General features: G+C 37.4%; 1 protein-coding gene across 3 annotated transcripts in view; it reads right to left on the bottom strand.

Moving 5' to 3' along the window:
- Window positions 1-25,999, bottom strand: part of Mi-2 (chromodomain-helicase-DNA-binding protein Mi-2 homolog) — an 82,714-nt gene that overhangs the window by 41,217 nt on the left and 15,498 nt on the right. For all 3 annotated transcript variants that reach the window (XM_069827294.1, XM_069827296.1, XM_069827295.1), the window contains exons 6-10: window positions 23,011-23,496; window positions 19,769-20,296; window positions 12,741-12,901; window positions 9,456-9,630; window positions 5,353-5,462 (exon numbers count right to left, since the gene is read on the bottom strand). In XM_069827294.1, the coding sequence (XP_069683395.1) occupies window positions 5,353-5,462; window positions 9,456-9,630; window positions 12,741-12,901; window positions 19,769-20,296; window positions 23,011-23,496 (1,460 nt within the window). The remainder of the gene's footprint in view (window positions 1-5,352; window positions 5,463-9,455; window positions 9,631-12,740; window positions 12,902-19,768; window positions 20,297-23,010; window positions 23,497-25,999) is intronic.

Here is a 25,999-nt window from a genome sequence, read left to right as displayed (position 1 = left end):
TGCAGGTGTTTGGCCAAACAATCATGGCCTGTTGCCAATCTAAATGCAGCTTGGAGTTATTTTCGATAATAAGTTAACATGGAGCAACCATTTGAAATACATTTCTGAAAAAGCTCGTAAAAGATTCTCCCTTCTAAAAAGACTAGCAGGAAAGAAATGGGGATGCTCTAGGAATACTTTGAACACTACGTACAAAATGTTTATACAGCCAGTGCTGACATACTGTTTATATACATACATATATAAAATATAATAAGTTACATATTGTATTCAAGTATATAATGTGTTAAAAGTTGTGTAATCAAGATGTGTAAGATTACCATGAACATGAAATAAAAAATAATACGTGAGGCAATTGTCTTCTCCAATATTTTGTTCAATTTTATGATGAATGAGACTGTAAATATGACAGTAGGCAAGGGAATTGAACCAAAACTAACATCTTTCATTTATGCACAAGATGTAATGTTAGCGGATTCAGTAAAAATAACAAAATAAAATTTAGAAATAACATTTTTAAATTCATCTGTTCGTTTGTAAGATTACTGTGTTGTACTTATTTACATTCCATGGTATTCGTACATTGCTTCACAGTTAGAATATGGAAAAATGTCAAAATCTTAACTGAGGAGTTATGTAGAAGGGGCGTATACAGAAAACCATGTCCGGAGGAAATGGCATTTGAAATTTTCATTTTGGTTTAGTGCTTGCACTAAGTAGACCCTACTTAAAAAAAAACATTTTTAATGAATGCAGTAATGAACATAGTCATTTATTATTGAAGAGAATTCTTTGAAACAGATATTGTAATATTTTAAATAGCAACTTGTATTTTAAAATCTGCCAGTATACACCCTTAGTACACAACGTTAATGACAGGAATTTAATATACCAAAAATAAATTCAAATAGCTGTTTTAAGTTACTTGTAATAATAATAATAATAATAATAATAATAATAATAATAATAATAATAATAATAATAATAATAATAATGCCATACAAAGTAAAGATAATTCAAAATAAATGAATAATTTATATTTTTCAATAGACAGATGTGAAATCTATAATAATTTTGATGATAGTTTAAAAAATGATACACAAAATTTTCTTGCTTGCCATTTTTCATCTCAGCAGACTTGGCTGAACATCTTTCTGTGAAGAAAACTGATTCTTAAGACCCAGAATATGAGGAATGTAATGTAGCTCCGTTATGTGGAGAAAATGTTATCTTTGATAAGGCTGAATTTTGAAAATGTTCATGGTTAAGATGAATGTCACTAGTTTTGTGTGTAGTCGCATGATTTAAAGAAAGACTCTTAATGATTGGCTATTCTTTACAAAGTTTATGTTGTTGTGTACTTGTATCATGATATGAAGATAAACAATCAATCGCCATGATTGCTGTATTGGAGGTATTGGAACAAAATTTTGCAAGATGCAAATTATTGAATTACACCTAAAAAGGCCTTATAGAGGTATATGCCCCTTCACATATAACTCCTCAATTACAGTCACAGTCTAGATGAAATATATACAGAAGAGTTTTACAATAGAGTCTACTAGTACAACACAAGGGGTTAGTATCGATACTTAATACAAGACAGAAATATTCATGAAGCATTGTTGAATGTCATAAATTCCCCTACAGAACAGAAGGCGTGAGAAATTAGGTACTTCTTTAATTTGGCCCTAAATAATCTTATGTTTTGAGTTTCATTTTTTATATCAGTAGGAAAGGTATTAAACATCTTCACTGCCATATAACGCACTCCTTTTTGATAGCACGACAGACTTGCCGATGGAGTATAAAAGTCATTTTTTGACCCGTATTTATGCTATGAACTGTTGAATTAGTTACAAAGTTTTCACGATTACATACAAGGAAGTTTATTAATGAAAAAATATACTGACAAGCCATGGGCATTATTTGTAGTTTTTTTAAATAGTCCTACAAGATTCCCTAGATTTGACACCTACTATTATTCTAATTACTCTTTTTAGTAGTAGGAATATATTGTTACTATCTGTGGAATTTCCCCAGAATATTATTCCAAAACTCATTACCGAGTGGAAGTATGCAAAGTATATTGTTTTTAAGGTATTGATATTTACTATCGCTAGCACAGATCTAATAGCAAAACAAGCTGAATTTAGTTGGGGGTAATTTCTTTAATATAATTTTTCCAATTTAATATATTATCCATTTGTAATCCAAGGAATTTGGTCACTGTTGTTTCTATTAGGAACAACATTATGAGACAATTCGACTTGATAAAGAATATTTAATCCAAACTCTCCTGTTACATGTATTTCTACTTTTCTCTAGTGCCTGCGAAGTTTTGAAAGCATGCAAGGCTTTGTGCTTAGACATTTTTACATCAACAACTGTACACAATAGCACGTGAACAGCTGGTTTGCCATACAACAGTTGAGTGTTGGCTTCAAACATTTCAGAGGGTCTGTCCAAACCAGGTTGTACTGCCACCATACTACAAGTCAGTGTTAAGTGACCAATACACTTTTTTCATTCTCCTTATTTGAGTGTCTGCAGAACCAACTGTGACTAGTTGAAAATAATTATACAGACACTATCAACCATACCTAGTGACGTAATCAAATTTTTGCTCTTCACACCCTTGCTTATAGCCTCAAGAGATGCACTGGATGTGATCATTGCCATTAACTACCACTTATCAGGGAACTGCGGAAGTCATATGACTTTTTATGGCTGTTTCAATAGGCCTACTGACAATGCCCTGTCACATTTGCTCTGCTGTAACACTGATACTGGTTAAGAAACAAGAGCTGACGAATGTTATTTTCTGAGAGCTTCACCGACCTGATCTAAACTGTCACAACACTATTTGCTCCACATGGGGCTGATATTAGTTACTGCTGACAGACGAAAACATTAATATGGTGGGTAGTTCGTGATTGTCTATCCTCACCTGTGGACGCCCCATTTTATTTTTAGAACACATTCACATATATCCACAGCAAGTACAAAGGCGAAACTTTTGTATATTTATTTCTCAGATAACATTTGTTTTTAAATACTGATCCCTTTTGAATTGTGTGTGTACAAGTTATCATATACAAAAAAATGTGTATTGTGTATATGGTGGCTACCTGACTGACAGTTGGTTCACTTAACAATCAAGACAAGAGGTGAGTGATAATAAATCTGTACAATTATAAAACTTAGCAAAATAAATTAATAATAAAGAGATAATATAGTTTTTTGTTTATTTTCCGTCTTGACTTATTACGATGTTAACTTATTTTTTCTTATGAACGTTTTCGCCCTATTGTGGGCATCTTCAGACAAAGATATTTATACCTAAATTGCATAATATATGTTAAAGTACACAAATTAATTAGAATATATGAATACATTTAAAATATTTTCTAAAAAGTATACTAAAACACAGCAACAAATTATGTAATAAATATGCATATTTAATGTCATATTCTTCATGTTAGCTGGAGATCGTGAACAAGTTATTGTATTAGATTAAAATATGCAATGACTCAAATACTTGTTGAAAGATAAGCCTCTTAAATTAAATGTGCATATTTTAACATGGTATGACACAGAAACCTGCAGAAAAGTATATTCTATTATCCATGTGCTAAAAAGGATAAATGTTCATCTCCCCTCTTGCTTAAAAAGTCCCTTGTGCAGACGCTTGTATTTCCCTATTTTGACTATGCTGACATTTTACTGACTGACCTCTCCAGCGACAACAAAACAAAACTTCAACGTGCTCATAATTTGTGTGTACGTTTTGTAAGCAATGTTCGTAAATATGATCACATTACCCCATCCCTGGAAGCAATAGGTTGGCTTAAACTAGATAAGAAAAGAAATTTACATTCACTTCTCCTTCTCTTCGAAATCTTGAACTCTTCTATTCCTTCGTACCTGTCGTCTCGCTTCACTTACCTTTCTTCCCACCACAATCTGAACACACGCTCTCGCCATGAAACAATACTAACAATACCATCCCATCGCACCTCCTCATACTCATCCTCTTTCACAATAGCCCTGCCAAGACTCTGGAATTCGTTACCTGCTAGCATCAGGGACTGTCGAAATAAAATTGAATTCAAACGCAAACTTACTAGGCACTTGGTCAGTAATTGAGACTCGTTCAGACATGGTTTCTTGTAAATAGTTCTCTTAATCTATCACAAAATATTTCAATATCCGGCAATTTCATCACTATAGAATTTTGTTATTGTAGGTTTAATTTGTAATTCAGTAAGTACAAAAATATTCCTTGTTCTTAACTTCTATGATAAAATGTCTAGCTTTCATTAATCAGGTATTCTTGTCGTACTTTAATTTTTATTGTAATTGTAATTGTAAATTTAATATGAATTGTAATCTTATTGTTCATGTTATAGTTGTAATCCCCTGGTAGAGGGGCAGAGAAGGCCTGATGGCCTTATCTCTACCAGGTTAAATAAATAAATACTAAATACTAAATACTAAAATATTACATATATAATTTAAAAGGATCTTCAATGTGTTGAAATCAAGGGGAGAAAGGTTTATGGGATCCTATTTGAGTATTATCCTGACATCAATTTAATTCATACAAACATCCATGTTACACTCTCAAAACCTTCGTCGCCAATCCTAAGTCCTTTTTTATTTACACCATTTTCCACAACAGTCAAATAGGATCCCATAAACTTTCTCCCCTAGATTTCAACACATTGAAGATCCTTTTAAATTACATATGTAATATTTTCTGTGTCATACCATGTTAAAATATGCACATTTAATTTAAGAGGCTTATCTTTCAACAAGTATTTATTTGAGTCATTACATACTTTAATCTAATACAATAACTTGATCACGATATCCAGCTAACATGAAGAATATGACACTAAATACGCATATTTATTACATAATTTGTTGCTGTGTTTTAGTATACTTTTTAGAAAATATTTTTAAATGTATTCATATATGCCAACTAATTAATTTGTGTACTTTAACATATATTATGTAATTTAGGTATAAATATCTTTGTCTGAAGATGCCCACAATAGGGCGAAAACGTTCATAAGAAAAATAAATGTGTTAACAAAATATTTTTAAGTTAACATCGTAATAAGTCACGACGGAAAATAAACAAAAAACTATATTATCTTTTTATCATATTCCGACTTATTTGACAATCTTTTTAAAATGTATTCAAAAACTTAAAAAATAAATTAAGCTTAAAAAAATTGCTTAGCTAGGGGAAAATTTTCACCATTATCTATATCTGAATGCATGCCATTTTTTCTGCAGTTTCGTCAGTCAGAGCTGTGAGCATACATGCAAGTATTTACTCACGGTGTCTTGTCGCCATCCTCATCCTGCAGTTCTTTCGTCTTGGTTCGTTTGCCCTTCCCCTTCTTGCCCTTCCTGCCAGAGCCATCGACATTGCATGAAGCTCGCAGATCCTGGAGGAAAACAAAACACAAACAGATGACAACTGACAAAGCAATGAGGAACTCGGTAAGTGATGAAACTGCAGAGGGTTATGAGTCAACTGCTGGAACTGCAAGAGCTTCTGATGTTAAAGAAGAAGGCATAATGGACGTATTGGGAACTAAACAATCATAAGAGCCAATGTGTTGGTTGGTAGCCAATGCTCTGGGGTCTGTTTCTCAAAACTCATGGACTAGTAATACTAGTCTGTACAGTAGTAATAATAGTTTGTTTTACAAGTCTGTGTTTCTAGAAACTACAAGGGTGAAGTAGTAGTTACCAGTTCACAGACTAGTAATATTGGTCGATTTCACCAGTTCCTAAGAGATTCTGTTTCTCAAAATGCTAATCTAGTTGATTATACTAGTATTCCACAGGAATATTCCTACAAGGCTCTAAAGACTGGTGATTTCTATATTACCAGTTACCAGTGACAACCTTTCTCAGATAATCAAAACAAAATAATGTAGTTATTTTTTTAATATATGTGGTTTAGTGATTTCGATTGAAGTAGTAAAGAAGTTGTTGTGAGAAGAACTAAAACTATATCGAGAAGGAACAATTATTATTCCTTTACGGGAGCATTGTTTAAATATAATGAACGGTTTAAATAAAGTGCTGAAAAGCTTGGAGAGTTGTTAAATATAGTGGGACCTGCCATAACAAGACAAACAAATAGAAGTCATGCATTATCAGCAAAGCTTCAAATACAAATTGCTCTACAAATCGGGATGTTGATTATTTTCCAATGCCATCTGGTTTTTCTGTCCTAGACCAGCAACACATGCAGAATTTTTTCCTAATAATCTAATACCAATTCATCAACTGCAGTAATTTTTGCTGGCTTTCCTCCTCCACTGCCAGTTCTTCTGACATTGTCAACTTTAGCCTACAAATTAAATACAAAACGACACTAATTTACGAATAGATCAAACGTAAAACTGAAAAAAAAAAAACTAGCGAATTTTTCAAGTCATAAGTGGCATTCATGTCGCCAGTAGACCCACTAGCTACATAATGTGTTCATATTATGATACTGTGAACTTGAACTGGTACTCGTCAAAGTTGCTTTCTTAATGTTGGGCCAGTAAGTGTCCCTAACGTATGCATAATCTTTGTTCTGAGGTATCAGTTCCATAGCCTCACACATTACAAATTTTTTTGTCCATTCGTTTACTTTATCATTTTTGTTACTATGCTTGAAAAAGCACCAAATAATACATCCTTTGATTCATTAATCATATTGAGTATAGTTAATTTGCTTTTAATTGATGGACTTTCAAGAAAAGAGAGAAGTAAGAACCAAAACACAAACAACTTAGCCTTCTAACCTCAAATAACAATACCTACCAATGACTATAAACAAATGAACTCAACCAGCTGACTAGTGAAACAGATCATGTGACTAGTGAAAAATTGTCACAAGTTACTGGACTGGTGAAATAGTTTGAGAAACAGAATCTACTAGAGCTGGTGAAATATACTCTGGTAACTACTAACTGGTGAACTACTGAACTAGTATTTTTGAGAAACAGGCCCCTGGTATCATGGCAATGAAGATATCAGCCGTCTTGCAGTCCAGTATTTTTCTGTCATGTTGAGGTCAACAGGCAAAGCTTCGCAACTTTCCAGGTGGTGTTTATCCATGATTACGTCCTTTCCACATAACACACAATTGGGTGGGAGGGAGATGCCGATTCTATATAAATGAGCTGTCAAACAATCATGCCCGGTCAGAAGATGGAAAGCTGCCAGTGTTAAATTTCTTGGTTCTTCAGGGTTGATGTTTAAATTCTGGAGAAGGGGTTCCCATGATTTATCTTTAGCTGATTCCAATATGTATCCGCTGCAATTTCTCTTATTTTTAGACGTTGGTTTTCACTAATGATGTCATAAATTTTCACATGTTATCTTGTTTGTATATCAATTCTTGATGCCCGTGCGTCCTACTTTAAATGGTTCAAACCTACCTGCACGAACGAGAGTCGCTGCTCTCTCTCAGAAAGCAGGGTGGCTTGCTTTTTTTTCCCTCTTGTGAGGGAGAAAGCAAAGATCGCACAGCGATGAGTCACGTTGGCAGTAGAAATACCCCCAGGCACTGTGACGTCAACGGCGTCCTCAACAACCATTGTTCCGAGGGGTATAAATATACCACATCACCGCGACTTCAGACACTCGTTCGCCAGATGGCAGAGAGGTAGCTCTAACGCGTCCTCCGCCACTGGCAGCAGTCTCCCAACCAGGCCTACGCTATGGTTGTCTTTTGTTCGGACGTGTCTGCACACGGCCACCACTCCGGGAACAGGGAGCCAAGCTGCGCCCCTGTCTCCTGTATTCTTTCTTACACCAGCCGAATCTTCCTCACTTCTTACATATCCTAAATTTAAGTTATTCTCGTCTCGCTACTAGTCTCATCACCACCTACCCGTCCACTTCTCTTCCCTGATTGCCCTTCTCTCACACCTTCCTGACTTCGACTCCCCGCACTTGTCCTGGCTTGTTCGATAAAACACAACCCTCTCCTTAATCCCCCTCTAGAGTCGGTAAGTCGCGAGTTCGCTCTGTTTGATCTGTCGATAATAGAGGTCACCTTTCCCCACTCCTGAAGTCGGTAAGTCGCATAGTAAGCTGTGTTGATCCTCCGATGCCAGGAGTTTGTTCTCGAAGTCGGTAAGTCGCATAGTATGCTGTGTTGATCCTCCAATGCCAGGAGTTTGTTCTCGAAGTCGGTAAGTCGCATAGTATGCTGTGTTGATCCTCCGATGCCAGGAGTTTGTTCTCGAAGTCGGTAAGTCGCATAGTACGCTGTGTTGATCCTCCGATGCCAGGAGTTTGTTCTCGAAGTCGGTAAGTCGCATAGTATGCTGTGTTGATCCTCCAATGCCAGGAGTTTGTTCTCGAAGTCGGTAAGTCGCATAGTATGCTGTGTTGATCCTCCGATGCCAGGAGTTTGTTCTCGAAGTCGGTAAGTCGCATAGTACGCTGTGTTGATCCTCCGATGCCAGGAGTTTGTTCTCGAAGTCGGTAAGTCGCATAGTATGCTGTGTTGATCCTCCAATGCCAGGAGTTTGTTCTCGAAGTCGGTAAGTCGCATAGTATGCTGTGTTGATCCTCCGATGCCAGGAGTTTGTTCTCGAAGTCGGTAAGTCGCATAGTACGCTGTGTTGATCCTCCGATGCCAGGAGTTTGTTCTCGAAGTCGGTAAGTCGCATAGTACGCTGTGTTGATCCTCCGATGCCAGGAGTTTGTTCTCGAAGTCGGTAAGTCGCATAGTACGCTGTGTTGATCCTCCGATGCCAGGAGTTTGTTCTCGAAGTCGGTAAGTCGCACAGTATGCTGTGTTGATCCTTCGAACCAGAGAACTAACCTTCTACCCGATTCCTCTCTCTCTCTCGTTGTCCTGCCCCCGCCACAACACACGAGAGCAAGCCGATTTTCCCCAGGCACTCCCGTTACCCCTACCTTCCTCTCACTCAAGTCGCACTTTACTATCACCGATCATAACTCTCCCCGCATCGAAGCCTCAGGACGAATTTCTAAACTATCAATTTCTACGACGACTTCCCCGTTACCCCTACCACAGAACTAGGAGGGAACCATAGTTACACTTTCCCTGTTATTTCTGTAATAAACAATGTTACTTTAAAAACAGTCTTTCCTTTCAACTTCACCACGGTTGCGTATCCCCCCACCCACAAACCACAGCCATCTTGTCACGTCACTCCCGTTTCCCCTCCCCACGTCGACAACACGTCGGAGAGCGAAACGACAAGGAGTCCGGCGTACGACAGTCTGTTACAGAAATTGCTCATTCTGAACCAGGATCATCTTCAAGTGGAAATCTGCCATCCCTAAGGTCCATTACACACTTCAAGAAATCTCAGTAGCAAGAGCCTTCATCCACACACTACAGTGAGTTATCATGTATGATCTGTACAAACAAGACAGTGTTGCCAGCTACTCACCATGTAGAAGTCAATGGCCTGCTTCAGACCCAAGATGTTCTCGTTCTCCTCCTCCCAGGTGGCCTGGTCATACGACAGGTCCCGCCACTTCACCAGGTACAGGGTTCGACCGTCCCGCATGGTCCGGTGGTTGATGATGCGGTGCACGATCATCCACTCAGGCTTGATGCCGTACCTGTGGCAAACGGTCACATTCCAAGATTACACAAAGCGTAAGGCAGAATATAGTGCACAAGACTTGCAATTTAAATGTCTGCCACACACACGGCCTTTAGCATCTTGGCTAACTGGCTGGAGATGGATGGCAACACACGGATTACACTAATGCTGCTAAATTAACAGTTCATCTCACCACTCATAGAAGTGTGGACCTCGGTGTGCCAAATAAATTTTCCATTTTATAAGATTTTAACTTAATAGCACTGAAAAACAAAGAAATACAACCCAGAAAGACGAAACATCACTACATAATCTGACAATTGGTGTTTGATGCACTGTTAGTGCTAAGAAAATAATAACTGCTCTTTTTTTTATGTCAATAAACTCATGCTGATGCTTGAAATAATTCTGAACCAGTTTTTCGAGGAAGTAATGGAAGACGATGTATGATTTGTTCGAACAGGATTCAGAACTGTCCACATGCATAACTCTCGAAAACAAAACAGTGTTTACATACTACGTATAGATTAATTTTTGATCCTACAGAATTGATCTGTTATGGGAAAAATGTTATTAGAGGAGAAAAATTCGCTGCGGCACCGGGGATTGAACCCGAGTACTTGGTTCTATATACCATTGTTACCATAACAGACAAATTCTGTAGGACCAAAAATTAATCTTTACGTAGATTCTTCGCCCAATAGTGCATATACTGTGGAATCCCGGCCACCAAGTCACTCAATTGAGTGCACTCCTTGTATAATGGCACTTGACTTAATATAATTATGTCGAACATTGAGTAAGGCCACAAAGGGAAAAATATTAGACAGCGATTCGATCCAGTGCTATGGATTGAGCTTAGGCACAGCTCAGGGTTAGAGGGCTTGGCATGTAAAATCAAGAACCCGGGTTCGATCCCTGATACTGGAGCGAATTTTTCTTCTCTAATAACAACAAAACGTGTTTGTTGATAGAATGATTGTTGATAATGTATAGTCCCCTTGGTTCCCCACTCTAATGCCACGTGACTTTTACTTCTTGGCAGTTTGAAAGGCAGTGTATGAAACAAACCTCCATATAGTTTGGAGGAATTGAAAGATAACGTCCACAACTGTGGAGTAACGGTCAGTGCGTCTGGCCGCGAAACCAGGTATCCCGGGTTCGAATCCTGGTCAGGGCAAGTTACCTGGTTGAGGTTTTTTCTGGGATTTTCCCTCAACCCAATACGAGCAAATGCTGGGTAACTTTCCGTGCTGGACCCCGGACTCATTTCACCGGCATTATCACCTTCATTTCATTCAGACGCTAAATAATCTAGATGTTGATACAGCGTCGTAAAATAACCCAATAAAATAGAAAAAAAAAAATTGAAAGATAACTGGCAGATTGAAAGCATACCAGTGGCCAGTTACAACCTCTGTTTCAAACACTGATAGTAAAAGCAAGAATGGATCACATTGTAACAAAAGAATACCTTATTCACATCAAAACCAATGACAACCCTGTATACCAAATCTGCAAAAGGCATAATAAAATCTAGAAAACATGTAAGAACCCATTGAAAACCCAAATTCCTTGAAGCACACCAGAATTAACAGTAATATTAAGAGAAACCAAAACTCTAGGCCATTGCCCACAATATACAGGAGACAGCATAAAACTGACACCAATTAACACAAGGTAAGAAAGTATTATATACTAGCCGTACCCGTGCGCGTTAGAAATAAATATAAAGTAATTACATAATTAAAATAGGACATTTGATCCAGAGAACATTCGTGTTTGATAGAAGGATAAATCGTTTAATATGTTACTTAAATTAAATTGTATTAAAAATATTAAAATGCGATCATTTTGATCCAGAGACCACTCATTTGGTGCAATGACAATTCCTTTAACATGTTTCTTAATTCTTATTACCAATTATTTTTGGAAAAGCGAAAATTAACAGAAAAATTTTGGCTACAGATTTATTATTATGTTTATATTATATTATGTAAAAAGTGTGTTGATAACGGATGTACTCGAATTAGAAACTTTTTAATTTGTTGTGGGAGCTCTTGAATCTCAGGAGGAACAGCTTTTACAACAGCGCAACATAATCTGCTTGGCTCATTACCCAATTTTTTTGCATTGCATTTATTGCATATATATTTTATGTATTTTAACACGATTCAATTGAGCATAATTAAAATTTGAATTATACAATAATGGATTGCTAAGCTAACGTACTATTACTGCATACTAAATCATTCACTCTTGTTCGTTAAGTCTCTGAGATAAAAATGAATATGTTCATAAACATTATTTTAAGAAATACAGGAAATGAATATACAGAACAACCTATCAAGTTTTCTGTGCATAAGAAGCTATTTTAATCTTACCTGTCCTCAATTCACTCACAAGTTACTGTAATAACATTATAGCATTATGTCCATACAGAGAAACTACACTTTCCAATGATGAAATAATAATTAATTATACAAATCGGTTAATTTAGCTTCCGATATTACTTCATACAAACACAGAAACATTGTCTGTAGGCTATGTTTCATAGCTTTCGATTGTTGTGTCCAAGGCCCCTTATAGACGAAGTCATTTGTTTTTTTAATTCATTACACGGCCTTGGATGGCAGTTATTTTAATTTTAAAACTCATTTATCTCATTAAACATCAATCATATCAAACTTTTTCAAGGAATAAAACTTATCGGAAATCATTTTTAAAGAAACTTTTGTTATGTAACATTTTTTAGAAAAATCAATAATAAGCGAGATATTTCGATTTACTTAATTCAGGCCCCCTTATAACCCACCTTTTAAATAATATATTTTGAATGCCATATAGCCTAAAATCTAAGTTACAACGAACATAATTTATATTCCAATTTTCATCGAAATCTGTTCAGTCATTATCGCGTGAAAAGGTAACAAACATACAGACAGACAGACATACAAACAAAAATTTCAAAAAAGCGATTTTCGGTTTCAGGGTGGTTAATTATATATGTTAGGACCAATTATTTTTGGAAAATCGAAAATTACCAGAAAAATTTCGGCTACAGATTTATTATTAGTATAGATTAAAAATAGAAAAGCAACTACAGACTGGGCATTGCAAGTGCACCTGTAGTATTTGTCCTCGAGGGCCGAGTCATCTGCATTGGCCTCCTTGATTCTCTTCATGCGGTTGTCCAGCTCGTCTATTGGCTCTTCCAGTTTTGGAGGCTCATCCATGTCATATTTTCGCATGTAGTTGCGGATCATCAGAGGGTGGAATACATCCATCTGCAGACAGTGAAACATCATGTAACAGTGCAATCTGGTACCGGTATGAAATGTATAGGGTTCTATACTGATGTTTCATACATAATGTTGCCCAAACTGAAGATGAAATGCAATGTACAATCAATAACCCACAAGATTCCAGAAGTGTAATGCAATCATACAGTAGCGTGCAAATTAATCCGAACAACGTAATTACTTATGTAAAAACACTCAAACGGGGTAAAAAAAAAAGGATCTAAGACATACCTCAGTAATCTATGTGGCCTCCCTTGTTCCTAATAACAGCTCTGAGACGATTTGGCATGGATTCCACTAATTTCCCACAAACATTCTTCATTTCTTCATCGAGAAACCATACACCAATGAGGGCAGAAATCATCTTCTCCTTTGTAGAACAATCCATTTTTTGCATTCTTCTTTTGCAAATTGACCACAAGTTCTCAATGGGGTTGATGTCGGGTGAGTTGCCTGGCCAGGGAGTACCTGAATATTCTTCTTGTTGAAGAATTCCGTAGTTTTTCGAGACGTATGGCATGGTGCCAGGTCTTGTTGGAACACATCTCTGCCATCCGGAAATGATTTTCGCAGCTGGGGTACGATTCTGGTTTCCAATAAGTGAATATATTTGTCAGAATTCATCATTCCCTTGATAGGTATTAATGCTCCAAGCCCTTCATGTGTAAAACAACCCCAAAACATTACTTTAGGGGGGTATTTGGGTGCTTGTTGGAGATGAGCTGCTGTTACTTTTTCGGATCCTTTCCGTATGTAAGAAACACGGTGGCCATGGACCTCGAAATGAGATTCATCGGAAAAAAGTACATTCTTCCAGTCATTCACTGTCCAGTGTTGATGCAATTTTGCCCACATTAAGCGTTTTTTGCACATAACAGGGGTTAGCAGTTGCTTCTTAATAGGCTTACGAGCCCGTTTTCCAGCTTCCAAAAGCCTACGCCGCACTGTTGCAACGTGAATATTCGCCCCAGCGGTAGCCATTAACTCGCGGGTTAAGTCGACAGCAGTTAGTCTAGGATTTAATTTACTTTTCCTGACAATTAAACGATCATCTGCAGGTGAAGTCTTCCTTTTCCGGCCACAGTTTCCTTTTTTCTGGGGTGTGATGGATCCAGTCTCCCTGTATCGTTTTATGATCGAATTAACAGTAGCCAAACTGATGTGACATTCTGCAGCAATTTGCCTCTGTGTCATAGAAGAATGCTCTGCTAATGTTATAATTTTAGACTTTTCGTGGAGTTGTATCCATTTGTGAGGACGACAGAATGTACACAGGATTGCAGTATTAAGTCTTCAACACAACTGAAATGCTTATAAGTACAAAACGACAGGCAAAATGTCACATATTATAAAAAAATAATAACGACAGACCTTCAACAATGGAATTACACATACTACAGATGTCAATTAAAGCGGTATGAGCAGCTGTGAGGCCAACAATGACAGAAAATGTAAAAATATGTCGTGTTCGGATTAATTTGCATGCTACAGTATAATAATAAAATAAAACAAATTCTGATCAAAAGGGCCAGTCAGAAGTACAATTTGAGTATGTATCAAAACATCTGAATTATTTACGTAGGTTCTAATTCAGGGATATTGCACCCTCTGACAAGGAATCCAGAGACCACTTGTTAACAGAATTGCATGCAGGACACATTTAAGAGAGATTCTAGTCACAGTTTACACCTTGTTGAAAGGCTGCAAATGCGTGTGCTTCACATGTCTGTTGTAATTTATCATATGAAAACAGAATACAGGCCATCAAATAATCTTAAAATTCATGAACAACATGACTCATAAATCAAATTCTCAAACTCTGGCTACAACAATAAAGTAAAATATTTACGACACACTACCAACGTCAATACCAGAATACAGAAATAAGAACTGAACAATTAAAACCAGTTAAAGAAAAGGAAGACCTTTGGCAGAAATTAAAATCATGAGCAAGACTGCTTGCTGATTTATACTTTCAATCACAGAGGAGATGAGAAAATCTGACAGAGAGCTTGGAAGTTGAATGAACAGAAGATTTACACAAAATTATTAGACAAGCTGCCACGGTGGTCTGTCTAGAGACTACACAGCACTCAATTCATAATCCTGTGGACCTGGGTTCAATCCCTGGCATGACCTCTTGTAACTTATTGGGTAAGTCCATGGTCTGGGTAACATAGGAATTTTCTCCAGTTGCCCGTGGCATCCCAAGAAGTCTCATCACCTCATCTCATCACAGACCAGCCTCCCATGGTGCACTCTGTTGGTAAATTGGTCTACACAACTGGCTTCACATGGGTGAATGACGAACAGTCAAGTACCCACCGTAAGGAAAAAACCGATAACCAGTTCATAGAATTTCATTTTGTTACGAGTTTGTCCGATAAGCTAGCTACAATAAAATAAGTTTGAATGGGCCATCAATGCTTATCTGTTTTTTGTAAAGGTGTTACAATTTATTAATCACATGAACGTTTTCGGCACATGTGTGTGCCATCTTCAGATGCTGGAAAATATACTACATATTAACAATGCCATAATGGCTGTCGACATAACCGTTATATGTGTACATAAATGACCTTATTGCAATATACCCATTGCCAGTTAAAATGATTATAGCATACAATACTAAGTAAAACAATTAAAAACTGTTAATTAAAACATTATCCCTTCGTGATGGATTAGTTCACATATTTAATAAAATTTTTAATAAATAAAAGCTGACAGTTATCACGATATCAGATGAAGTAGATGACTTCAAATATCAAGTTAATTACCTAGTTGCACATTAATACCAGGATATATCAGTCCCCTAACTGCCCATTGTGCAACTCAAACCAAGAAATGGATTCGGAACACCTCAAAATCTGTGCTTCAGTGGCTGGCCATGATAATATCTTTCAAAAATATTGGAGTGCAAGAGGTCAAATGACTTTATTGTCAAACGCCTGGCATTAGAAAACAACAACATTAATACCAGATAAGATAGATCTAATCAGAATAACAAGTAAAATGTGAGCCATAAATTACGTCTATTAATGGGTGATGTTCACTGATTGCTTAATGTCATTCACTGTCACATGTAATAAACACTTGGAAAAGTTGATCATGGCGTGTAAGATACTTGTGTATTATAGATTCCAGTTATTACAACAATTTTGTTATGTCGACAGTATGTGTAACCATTATGTTGTTGTTGTTGTTCCGAATCCATTTCTTGGTTTGAGTTGCACAATGGACAGTTAGGGGACTGATATATTCCAATTCTATGCAGGTGTTTGGCCAAACAATCATGGCCTGTGCCAATCTAAATGCAGCTACAGACGATTTTCGTGGTAAATCGGGAATTAGCTGTGGATTTTGATGCAGAGAGTTCCATTTTTTCCCTTGGGATTGACTTATCAAATTTTGTTTGTTGAAGTCTAAGTATGTAGATTTAATAAATCTTTTCACAGAGTAATACGTAGATTTAGTAACAGGTCTGTAAGTAGCAGTGCTGCCCTTCTTTGCTAAAGCATCCGCATTCTCGTTTCCCAGGATTCCACAATGGGATGGTATCCACTGGAATACAATTCTTTTATTGAGTGATATTAATTGAGAGAGCATTTTAGTCATTTCTACTGTTTGAGATGAAGGTGTGTGTTTAGAGACGATTGATAGAATAGCTGCTTTGGAGTCTGACAATATAACTGCATTCTTAAATTTATTGATGTGGCATAGAAGATTCCTGAGACATTCACTTATTGCAATGATTTCACCATCAAAACTTGTTCCATATCCAAGAGATCTATAAAGCGAGAAGAGACAGCACGTAACACCTGCACCGGCACCTTGTTCTCTGGAGATCAAGGATCCATCGGTGTATAAATGAAACCAGTTTTGTGGAAGGTACCTAATATTAATTGTCTCTAAAGACAATTGTTTCAGTATTTACTTCCGATTTCAGTATTTCTTCTGTTAAATTTAGATTATATTCTATATTTAATAGAGTTAAAGGGTTTGGTTTAATTTGTAAGTTTTCTTTTAAATTCGGGATATTGATTTTCTGTTTTAATTCTTGAACAAAAATGCTGTTAACCATTATGGCATTGTTAATATGTAGTATATTTTGAAACATCTGAAGATGGCACACACATGTGCCGAAAACGTTCATGTGATTAATAAATTGTAACACCTTTACAGAAAACAGATAAGCATTTTTTTTAGATTTATTTTAGGTCGCATAACTGCTAGGTCTTTTTGCGACCACAATATTCATATACAGAACAATGCAAGACAAACAGTGACGATTACAAACAAGGTACAATGTACAATGTATCTAGAGGTAAAAAAAAATATATATTAATAATAATAATTAAATAAGAAAAAATTAATAAAGAGTATATGAACAGCATAAATTTTACAATCAAATCATATTATACAAGGAAATTTATTTAAATTGAATTACTTGTAGAAGAACATCTGTATTCTTGAGTGCTGTAGATATATCATTTGGTATGTTGTACTTTTTCCTTGAGGTGTGATATTTCCGGCATTCTATGGTGACGTGTTTAACGGTGAGTAAGCAATGACAGGTTTCACAGGTTGGTGGTTCATTTCTTGATATGAGGTAGGAATGGGTAAATTTTGTATGTCCAATTCTTAATCTTGATAATAAAACCTGGTCTTTTCTATTAAGCTTGTGGATCGGTATATTAATATGGACATTGTGGAGGAAGAGGGATGCACAAGCTCTGAGAACACTCCCAGACATGCATCATTCTTTCCCAGGTATTCTGAAATTGAATGATTTGGAGGATGGAGAGACCCACATTGTCTCTCGTATTCTTCTGAAATGTCTACCGATTCATTATCAATATTATCAAAGATAGATGGGCAACTAGCAGATGAAACCTCAAGATTGTCACTAGATTCAAGCATGATGTTTGAAGGTGCTGAAAAATTAAGTCCAAGTGAAATTTCAGAAGAGGATAGGAAGATAAGAGATATGCTGATAGAAAAGATGAAAGAACACGAGTTTCGAACACAGCAACTGACGAGCACCAAGAAACAGGCTGATAATACTAACAGTCCGAAACATCGACGGATGATGTAATAACCTTGAATGATGATGAAAATGATTTGTCTTTTGATCAAAGCCCAGAATTGCATCCAGGAGCAGATGACATAGTAAAAGGTGAAACCTAGGGTAGAGATTACTTGGATATTTCCTTGGGAAATTGTGAATCAGATAGAACAAATTGCCAATCAAAACCCATTGTACATAAATCAGAAATCTCTCACTTCTCGAGGCTAATCTCTGAAACAGACTTATCATCTTGTAGTTCACCAACAGAAAAACATGACACTTCATTGAGTCGTAATATTTTCCTTGGAGATTTAGAGCATCACTATGGTAAAGAAAAAGTAGACGAGGCATTTGTGTCTTTCAGTACGCAGTCAAATGAAGAAGAGAAAGAAAGTATTTCCTACATTTCTGGTGAACATGACAATTATTCTCAAATATCAGAGGATATGATTCCTGCTACGGCACCTTCTCCAGAGTTTGATATTGAAATAAAAAAAAACAGAAAGCACACGAAATGATTCCTGATGAGGGGTGCTATGAATATTCTTTGATTTCTGAAGCTGAGGAGCAGTCACAGTTCTTCTTGAAGAATGAAGAAGTGAACACAAGTAGTAAGGATGAACACAAGTAGTAAGGATGAAGAAGTGAACACAATGAAGAAGTGAACACAAGTAGTAAGGATGAAGAAGTGAACACAAGTAGTAAGGATGAAGACGTGAACACAAGTAATAAGGATTTGCAGAACAATGTGAAAGATGCTGACGAGGATGGAGGATTTCTGTCTGTTCTTTCTGAAGCTGCAATATATCATGCTGTTTTGAAGAATGTACCTTGTGATGGTGCAGACAAAAAAATGTCTGTTCAAAATGGCAATAAAAGATAAAGAAAATTCTAATGTAAAGACTGATGATGTCGTTCACGAAAATGGTGAGGATAGAAAGGAATGTCACTATGTTCAGTGCACACTTGCAAAACCTGTTGAAAGCAGCTTTCATGTTACGGCTGAAGATTCTTTTGAATTCGGAATGAAGAGCGAATATTTATCATCTAACACATGCCAGAGTGTTGCTAGTATTTATGAATGTGCCATACATAATTCTACACATGGCAGTAGTGTACGTTCACATACACTTTCATATGGTCGAGAAATGGATGCTACAAGTGATTTAAATGAAAGTGATATGGAGAATATGACTGATTTAAAAAGAATAAAATCGTGTTCTGAAGAGGACGACTTTCATGACACACTGGAAGAGATGGAGTTGATGATGAAGTTTGGTATTAGCTATATGATGAGTAGATAAGCATTGACATTGACTCATTTTACAGTTCATAGAAGTAATAACTCCAACAATTAACAAGACAATAGAAGAAAAGAGAAGATTCAGCAGAAACGAAATTCATGAGGAATACTGCTGATTCATGCTTTGAACCACAGAAGAAATGACAAAATTTCATCAAGACTGAAAGATAAATCAATCAGAAATTTACACAAAATTATTAGACCAACTGGAACGAACATTTTAGAAGTATGAAATCAACACGAATTGTGGAACTCAACTCTAAGACAGAAGTAGTCTAGAAAGCAAAGATGAAGTGAAATCTGTCAATGGCTATGGCAATGTTTTCAGCAGAATGTCATGATAATATCACAATGTATTCTAGTTTGCATACAGAACCAGCCGGTGTAAATTACTGTTAAAGATATGACAGGGCTGGTAAGAGAGTTGAACAAAGGCAGGCAGTGAACCTCTTTTCTACATCACACATTTTCGGTCACGAACCTGGAGCTCGGAGACCCACTCGCAGTGCCAGTACGACTTCTCGTGCCACTTCACGAAGAACTCTCGCTGTGGCTTGGGAGTGCGGGGCGGTCGCTTGCTCGTCGACGGCTCCTCGGAGGGCTTGTCGTCCTCGTCCCTGTCGTGCTTCTTTGACTCCGCCCACCGCCAGGTCAAGATCTTGGCGACTTTCCCAGGCAGGGGCTTGGCCGAGCAGCGCGGACACTTCCAGTCGCCGTCGGGGATGTCGGTGAGGGGGGGGTTCAGGCAGAACGTGTGGTACGCGGAGGGGCACGAGTCGCAGCACAACAGTTCGCCCCCGTCCTTGCACACGCGACAGAACTCCATGTGCTCGTCGTCATCCTGCTCCTGGATGCCTTCGCCCTCGCAGTGCGGACACGACCACTTGCCCTCGGGGGTCTCCTCCAGCTCGGGGTCCAAGCACACCAAGTGGTAGGCACGAGGGCACGTGTCGCACAAGATGATCTCCCCTCCCTGCTGGCACACCTCGCAGTAGTCCTGATGATCCGTCTGCAACAACAAGTCACCAATAGTGCATTTACTTTGCAACATTTAGACATACTATACAGTCCTTAAGGAGCCACTAAAATCGGGCTGCAGATTAATGCAAGTAAAACCAAACGGATGACACAAATAAGAAATAAACAGAATATATGCATCATCATCATCATCATCTGTGGTCATACAGTCCTTTTAGTTTAGCCTTGACCTCCTTAAGAATTGCCGCCCAATCTTCCCTCTCTAGGGCTCTCCGTCTCCATCTCTTAATTCCTGCTTTAACTAGATCATCCTGAACATCATCCAACCATCGTAGTTTAGGTCTTCCTGCTCTTCTTTTACCACTTAGTGTGGCATCTAGTAATCTTTTAGGAATATTATTATTGTCCATTCTGATAATGTGGCCCAGCCACTCCAGCCGTCTAATTTTTATATCAGTGACAATACTTGGATCTTTATATAGTTTTTGTAGTTCAGAATTGGTCCTAATTCTCCACTCTCCCTTATCATAAATAGGGCCATAAATTTTTCTTAAAATTTTCCTTTCCCACGTATTTAAGATGGTTATTGCTCGTTCAGGTAGAGTCGAGGTTTCGCTTCCAAAAGTCACTGTAGGTTTAATAATTGTTTTATAAATCCTCACCTTCATTTTTTTGGAGATATATCTGGTTCTTATAATTTTATCTAATGCTCTGAGGCTTCGATTGCCAATGGCTATTTTATCCTTGATCTCAGTTAATATGTTGTTATCCTCGGTGACTATCGAGCCGAGATATCGGAACCTTGACACTTTCTCAAAAGTAACCTTATTTAAGACAACAGTTTTTATAGTATTGTCTCTCGTGGTTATGTTATTCATATACTTTGTCTTTGTTCTGTTAATATTTAAATTTGAAGCATTTGTCTCATTATGTATCTGTTTGAGGACATCATCTAAGGATGCAGAATATATGCAACCCTCCTAATCTGACGATAAACATGTTTGAAGAAACTGAGAAGTTTAAATATCTTGGAACAGTAATGACAAGTAACAATAACGAATTAATTGAAGTACAGAGTCGAATCACTGCAGCCAATAAGGCCTATTTTGCATTAAGCGCAATATTGAAATCTAACTGTGTGCACAAGGAAACAAAACTTAAAATATACAAAACAATTAGTAGAAGTATTCTCTGTTATGCAAGCGAAACTTGGACATTATCTAAGGAGACAGAAGCTAAACTAGGTATATTTGAACGCAAAATACTCAGAAGAATTTTTGGATCAGTGCAAGAAAATATGCAGTGGAGAAAACGTTATAATAACGAGTTTATAAATTTAATAATTTCGAGGAAAAATTGTTCCGGGGCCGGGTATCGAACCCGGGACCTTTGGTTAAACGTACCAATGCTCTCCCAACTGAGCTACCTGGGAACTCTACCAGACACTGACCCAATTTTTCCCTCTATATCCACAGACCTCAAAGTGGGCTGACAACCGTCAAGCAACCAACATTGAGTGCACACTAACTCTGTGTGACTTAAATTGTGGTTTTCTGTTAACGAACAGTGACTTGTATTATGCAAATCATGCTTTCAGGTATAATTCCCTGTAAAGTTGATTTGAATAATTTCGAGGAAAAATTGTTCCGGGGCTTATAAATTATATAGAAGTTTCGATATTGTTACTTTCATCAAATTAAGGAGGCTTGAATGGGCCAGACATGTCTATCGGATGGAAGAGAACAGAATACCGAAGATCTTAGAAGGGAAAATACATGGTAAAAGACCAATTGGAAGACCCAAAAATAGATGGATAGATGCAGTAATGATCGATTCTCAGGACTATCTCGGAACAACTGCCTGGAGGAGATTAGCACAGGACAGGGACAGTTGGAGGAAGAAAATTGAGGAGGCTAAGGCTCGACTTTGGGCTGTGATGCCATCGTAGTAGTAGTATACAGTCCTTAAAATACCACAGTATCCATTTATATATTTTGTATTACAACAAAATATTCAACTAAAACAGGCACAGATAATTATTTCTGTCCACAAGTTTAATATTCACAGTTGTGAATAATACAGAGTTAAGATGTTCGTAACAGTAGTCCAAATATATCGAATATGTTATTGTTCATGACCACATCAGCAAGCTACCAAAGAACCTTGTGGGCAGAGACTACAATGGAACATAAATGACGCGAATTGTGCTACGTGAATGAAGCCTAATTTTAAGTTAAATTTGGTTGAATGCAAACCACACTGAAACTCTGCATTGGAATGTTCTTCTTTCTTCATTATTCCCCATAATGACAAGCCATGCCCTTTTGCATTAGCCTCGACATCCCTTATTATTTTCCAATAGTTAATTTCTTCCATTTAGTCGCCATTATAATGATGCATAAACAGTATAAACTTGGAAACAGGATCCACACAACTCGGGAGATCAAAGCAAGACCATAAAGAATAACGCTTTTGTGTGACGATGCATTACTACTGATTGAGTTGCGTTATTGAATATGCTGGTACTATTGATTGTTTATTAAAAGCCAAGTAGATAGTAGATATTTCGGGCTTCATAATCACAAAATTCACTTGAGAAGTATTCCTTAAGAGCAGGGATTAATTACATTATTCTAATGGTAATCTGGCTGGAACTTAGAGAGATTATTCTTTCAAACGGGAATGTTAAAACGAGGTTTTACTGTACTTATTTAACTATTCCTTTCTTCCATTCCCTGCACTCACCTCGTAGCCGTCCTCGCCCTCTCCGCCCGGGAACTTGGACGTGGTTTTCGTCTTTTTTTTCTTCTTGCTCTTGTTGCCTATCTTTGTCTTGGCCTTGCGTCTGACCGGGGTCTGGCTGGGCGTCTGGCTCGAGGGGGGCGTGTCTCCGCTGCCGCCGCTCTCGTCCTCGGCGTTGGACTCGACGGCCGGCTCGTCCTCGTCGGCGTCAGCTGCAGCCTTGTTGGCCTCCTCCGCCTCGGCCAGCATCTGCTCGAACTCGGCGTCTGAGTCGCGGTCGCTCAAGCCCCCGCTCGCTTCGCCCTCGTCCTCCGAACTGCCACGCTTGCGCTTGCCGATCTTGATCTTGAGGGTGGGCACCTTGCTGCTGTTCTTCTTACTGGCCGCGCCCCCGCTGCTCTTCTTGCCGCTGCGGCCCCGCTTCTTCTTGCTCTTCTCCTCCCGCTCCTCATCCTCGTCGTCGTCCAGGCCGGCGAGATCAGACTCTGCCTGCACAACACAAACACAAGGACGTTCAGATAGCACGGGGCTATTCTGGCCAAGAACATTAAGGCCCAATTGTATAACACTCCCTGACTAAAGGTCAACTTTGATCGAAGATCGGAAAGTGAACAGAGTTCAGACACTTCTTCTATTGCATAAAACTTTTCTGCGATCAAATTACCTTGGTTCAAATGCAATCTAAGTTCACGTGAAAAGGATCTGGCAACATCGCATAAACAGGTGAAATACGTGATGCGCGGACCATGTTGTACAAGTTTGTTCAGTGTTGCCAATCTAGCGACTTTAACTCTTTTTCAACAACAATTTCTTTTAACTTTTATATTGCTTAAGCAGGGATTTAGTGACCTTTTTAGCACTCCATAGTGACAAAATTTAATCTTTCTTTGTTGATAATGAGAAATCTAGCGACTTTCCGTACACTCTGTTGGAGACACTGGTTTGTTTTGTGCACTGTAAATAATGGCGGACAATAACAAGAAGGTTGACTGTTCTCCAAATTGTTATCATGTTATGGGGTTTGATACTGCTAAACATAATAAAGCTTTATAAAACGACAAATTGAAAATTTATGAATGTACCTAACATACTGGTATCGATTAATAATTAATGGTTGTTATAAACATAATATAATTATAGGTTATGTTATTTGATACTGCCTTATAAAATATAAGAATGTTTGTGTATTAAGGCAAGAAATTGAAAAAAAAATATATATATATATAAATGTATACAGCATATCTATTAATAGTAATAATAATGGTTATTCTTTTTGCACAGTCTGCCACTCGTATATTTCAAACAGGAAAGAAATAACTGAACTTGGATCATATAACTTAATCGGAGAAATTTCTTCAGTCAAAGTTGACTTTGGTTTGAGACAAATTAATCTCAGATTAGACTTTATTCAAAACAAAATTCCAAGTTCAGCTAGAACAAGGATCAATTTAACCTCTGACTTAAGATTAAATGGTTTATACAATTGGCCCTAAACGTACCATAACCAGGTGGTGACTGCACTAGTCAGACTTCAGATGCATTCAAGCAATTGTTCTTCCTCTGACACACATCGTCAAGTGAGACGTACTGCCTGGTGATAGATGTACATATCAGCCAGAACCTCAATCAGAGGCATCAAACTGTCTAATGGATTAGAATACAATGTAAGCAGATTAGGTCTAAATTGGATATTGTCAAGAAGGTTCGAGGACTACAGAGAGAACTATGGTAACTGAAAGAAAGGAATGGCCTCATTTCGAATAAATGTATAGTTGTTTTTAGAGTTAAAAGGTTAGAAACCAATACATAAGTTGTGTATATGTGTATTTAAAAAAACAAAGTTAATACAAGCATACAATAGCTACAGTATTACCAAACCTAAATATTGATTCCTCACTACTTTTTTAAGAAAATGCTCGAAATTTACTTTTGGTTTTTGCTTGCTCACACAAACAGCAGGACGCGTCGTTGCCTCACAATCATTCCTGACCCGCCCAGTGACAACCACGTTTCTTTGTAACTGCTTCTACTTTGTCCTTATATTTTGCCCACAAAGTGTTGAAATCAAAAGTAAAGAGAAGTAAATCCCGAAAAGACAAAGTATATGATTATGTCTCGTGACCAGAATATTGTACGAAATGGAAATATAAAAACTGGAAATTATCTTTTGAAGAGGTGGAAAAATTCAAATACCTGGGACCAACACTAACAAATATAAATGACCTCAGGAGGAAATTAAACACAGAATAAATATGGGAAATGCCTATTATTATTCGGTTGAGAAGCTTTTGTCATCCAGTCTGCGTCAAAAAATCTGAAAGTTAGAATTTATAAAACAGTTATATTACCGGTTGTTCTGTATGGTTGTGAAACTTGGACTCTCACTTTGAGAGAGGAACAGAGATTAAGGATGTTCGAGAATAAGGTGCTTAGGAAAATATTTGGGGCTAAGAGGGATGAAGTTATAGGAGAATGGAGAAAGTTACACAACGCAGAACTGCACGCATTGTATTCTTCACCTGACATAATTAGGAACATTAAATTCAGACGTTTGAGATGGGCAGGACATGTAGCACATATGAGCAAATGCATATGGAATGTTAGTTGGGAGACCGGAGGGGAAAAGACCTTTGGGGAGGCCAAGACGTAGATGGGAAGATAATATCAATGGCGGGCTTATGTGAGGGCGGCAATGAACCTCCGGGTTCCTTAAAAGCAAGTAAGTAAGTGTTGAAATTAAAAATAAATATAATATGAGAGTACCTTTCATTCCATATCGAGGGTTAGCGCAATAGATTTCAAAAGGTTGCAGTGCTGGGCCATCCATACCCCCCTCCCCCCCCCTCATTTAAATTCCATTCCATTGCAAAAAAAAAAAAAAAACAAAAAAAAAAAGAAAACTTTACATCATACGTATGTTTTGTATTTGTGTAACTTTTAAATTTCTTTATAAAAATTCATACACAATTTCCACGTTTCTGTTAAACCAGTT

The sequence above is a fragment of the Periplaneta americana genome, chromosome 6 (genome assembly GCF_040183065.1).
Source record: "Periplaneta americana isolate PAMFEO1 chromosome 6, P.americana_PAMFEO1_priV1, whole genome shotgun sequence".
In the NCBI taxonomy this organism is placed as follows: domain Eukaryota; kingdom Metazoa; phylum Arthropoda; class Insecta; order Blattodea; family Blattidae; genus Periplaneta; species Periplaneta americana.
Note: the sequence above shows the minus strand (reverse complement) of the source record. Positions and strands in the feature narration are given on the sequence as shown.